The sequence below is a fragment of the Propithecus coquereli genome, unplaced genomic scaffold, assembly GCF_000956105.1.
Source record: "Propithecus coquereli isolate 6110/MARCELLA unplaced genomic scaffold, Pcoq_1.0 Scaffold377, whole genome shotgun sequence".
Classification (NCBI taxonomy): domain Eukaryota; kingdom Metazoa; phylum Chordata; class Mammalia; order Primates; family Indriidae; genus Propithecus; species Propithecus coquereli.
The window spans coordinates 189,889-191,897 of record NW_012149474.1 but is presented as its reverse complement, the minus strand read 5'-3'; the positions used below and the strand labels follow the sequence as shown (position 1 = coordinate 191,897).

At 64.1% G+C, this 2,009-nt stretch overlaps 1 protein-coding gene across 1 annotated transcript in view; it reads left to right on the top strand.

Moving 5' to 3' along the window:
* Positions 1 to 2,009, top strand: part of ANO9 (anoctamin 9) — an 18,253-nt gene extending 16,244 nt beyond the window's left edge. The window contains exons 17-21 of the mRNA XM_012651927.1: positions 61 to 213; positions 642 to 789; positions 1,418 to 1,519; positions 1,594 to 1,687; positions 1,821 to 2,009. Coding sequence (XP_012507381.1) covers positions 61 to 213; positions 642 to 789; positions 1,418 to 1,519; positions 1,594 to 1,687; positions 1,821 to 2,009 — 686 coding nt within the window. The remainder of the gene's footprint in view (positions 1 to 60; positions 214 to 641; positions 790 to 1,417; positions 1,520 to 1,593; positions 1,688 to 1,820) is intronic.

Here is a 2,009-nt window from a genome sequence, read left to right as displayed (position 1 = left end):
CGGGGCGGGGGTCATGGGGTGGGGGGCCCTGCCCCAGACCCTGACGCCCCCGCCCCGCAGTGATCCAGTACGGCTTCACCACCATCTTCGTGGCCGCCTTCCCGCTGGCGCCGCTGCTGGCTCTCTTCAGCAACCTCGTGGAGATCCGCCTGGACGCCATCAAGATGGTGCGGCTGCAGCGACGGCTCGTCCCCCGCAAGGCCAAGGACATCGGTCAGGCCCCCACGGGGTGGGGGGCCCTGAGGAGGGCGGGCGCTGGGGCCAGGCAGCTTCTGACCCATGCTGGGTGTGGGGAGAGGGTGAGAGAGGTGTTAGGAAGGCCCCAGTCGTGGGCCCAGGTTAAGGGGTCCCACTTCCCTGGAGTGGGACCCAGGAGGTGGAGTAGGCTTGGGTGGCTGAAAAGTTCAGGCTGAAGCGGGGGACACCTGGATCCCTCCCTGTGCACGTCATGGTGGTGGGGTGCAGGAGGGCTGCGGCATGTTCTGTCTGTGATGGGCATGTCCTAATGCATTCCTTGAGGCCCTGGCCCCAGTGCGGTGCCATGGACAGAGACATGACAAGGCCCCTGGGCCAGCCAGGCTCCCAGGGCTGGGGGTGGGGGCTTGAGGAGTCAGACCAGCTCACCCACTGCTCCGGCTTAGGGACCTGGCTGCAGGTTCTGGAGACCATCGGAGTGCTGGCAGTCATCGCCAACGGGATGGTCATTGCTTTCACGTCTGAGTTCATCCCGCGAGTGGTCTACAAGTACCGCTATGGCCCATGCCGACAGGGGGCTCACCCTGCAGTTGAGTAAGGCCTCAAAGCTGTCTGACCCCTGGGAGAAACTGGCCCTACCACAGCCAAGCCCCAGGGGAGCCCCGACCCTTTATCCTGGGGATGGCTGGATCACCTGGGGCTGAAGTGAGGCTGCGGGTGGGGGGAGGGGTGGCGCTGCCCTGCACTAACCTGCAGACCCTGGGCTGGAGCTCAGGGATGACTGACCTGGGCCCTCGCTGGGGATGCAGGTCCCAGCTCCAGCTGTTTTCTGAGCAGGCACTACCGAAACGCTCTGCTCCCAAACTAGGTCCTTGCTTCTGGTGTGGGAGGGCAGAGCAGAATCTTACCCAACTCCTCCAGCCCTCAGGGGGCCACCACAGCTGCAGACCAAGTCTCCAGAGGGTCGCCCCCCCTCCCAACACTCCCCTTAGCCCTGGCTGGGAAGGCAGCTGGTGGTGTCCCAGAGGCCCCCCAGGCGTGGCAGTGTGCTTGGCCAGCAGCCCTCTCCCACCCACGCAGGGAAATGGAGGAGGTGGGCTGTGGAGTGCCCCACCCTGCTTGCCCCCACTGAGGCCGGTTAGCTCCAGGAAAGCACCCAGGGGCCTGAAGGGGCCACACCTTGCCGCCCCTCCCCCCCCACACTCCTCTGCCCTCTTTCCAGCTGCCTCACAGGCTACGTCAACCACAGCCTGTCCATCTTCTACACCAAGGACTTCCAGGACCCTGTTGGGATAGAGGGCTCGGAAAACGTGACTGAGTGCAGGTGTGGAACCCCTCATCCCCCGCAAATGCCCTCTGAACTCCTGACCCCTAACCTCCAGCACTTCCCTACTCCAGGTACAGGGACTACCGCAATGCCCATGACTACAACTTCTCGGAGCAGTTCTGGTTCCTCCTGGCCATCCGCCTGGCCTTCGTTATCCTCTTTGAGGTGAGCCAGAGCTAGGGGGAGGGGGCCCCTGGCTGGGGGTGGGGAAGCTGTCTCTCTGTCCTCCTCCCTGGCCCCAATCCCTGAAATCCCTGCTTGTCCTGACTTTGCCCACTCCTCCTGCCCCTGCGCCCAGCACGTGGCCTTGTGCATCAAACTCATTGCTGCCTGGTTCGTGCCTGACATCCCTCAGTCGGTGAAGAACAAGGTTCTGGAGGAGAAGTACCAGAGGCTCTGGGAGAAGATGTGGAAAGGGAGGCCGAGCTGGGCGGGGGCTGGCCCGGGGTCCTACTCCCGCACCAGCACTAGGAGCACAGAAGTGTAG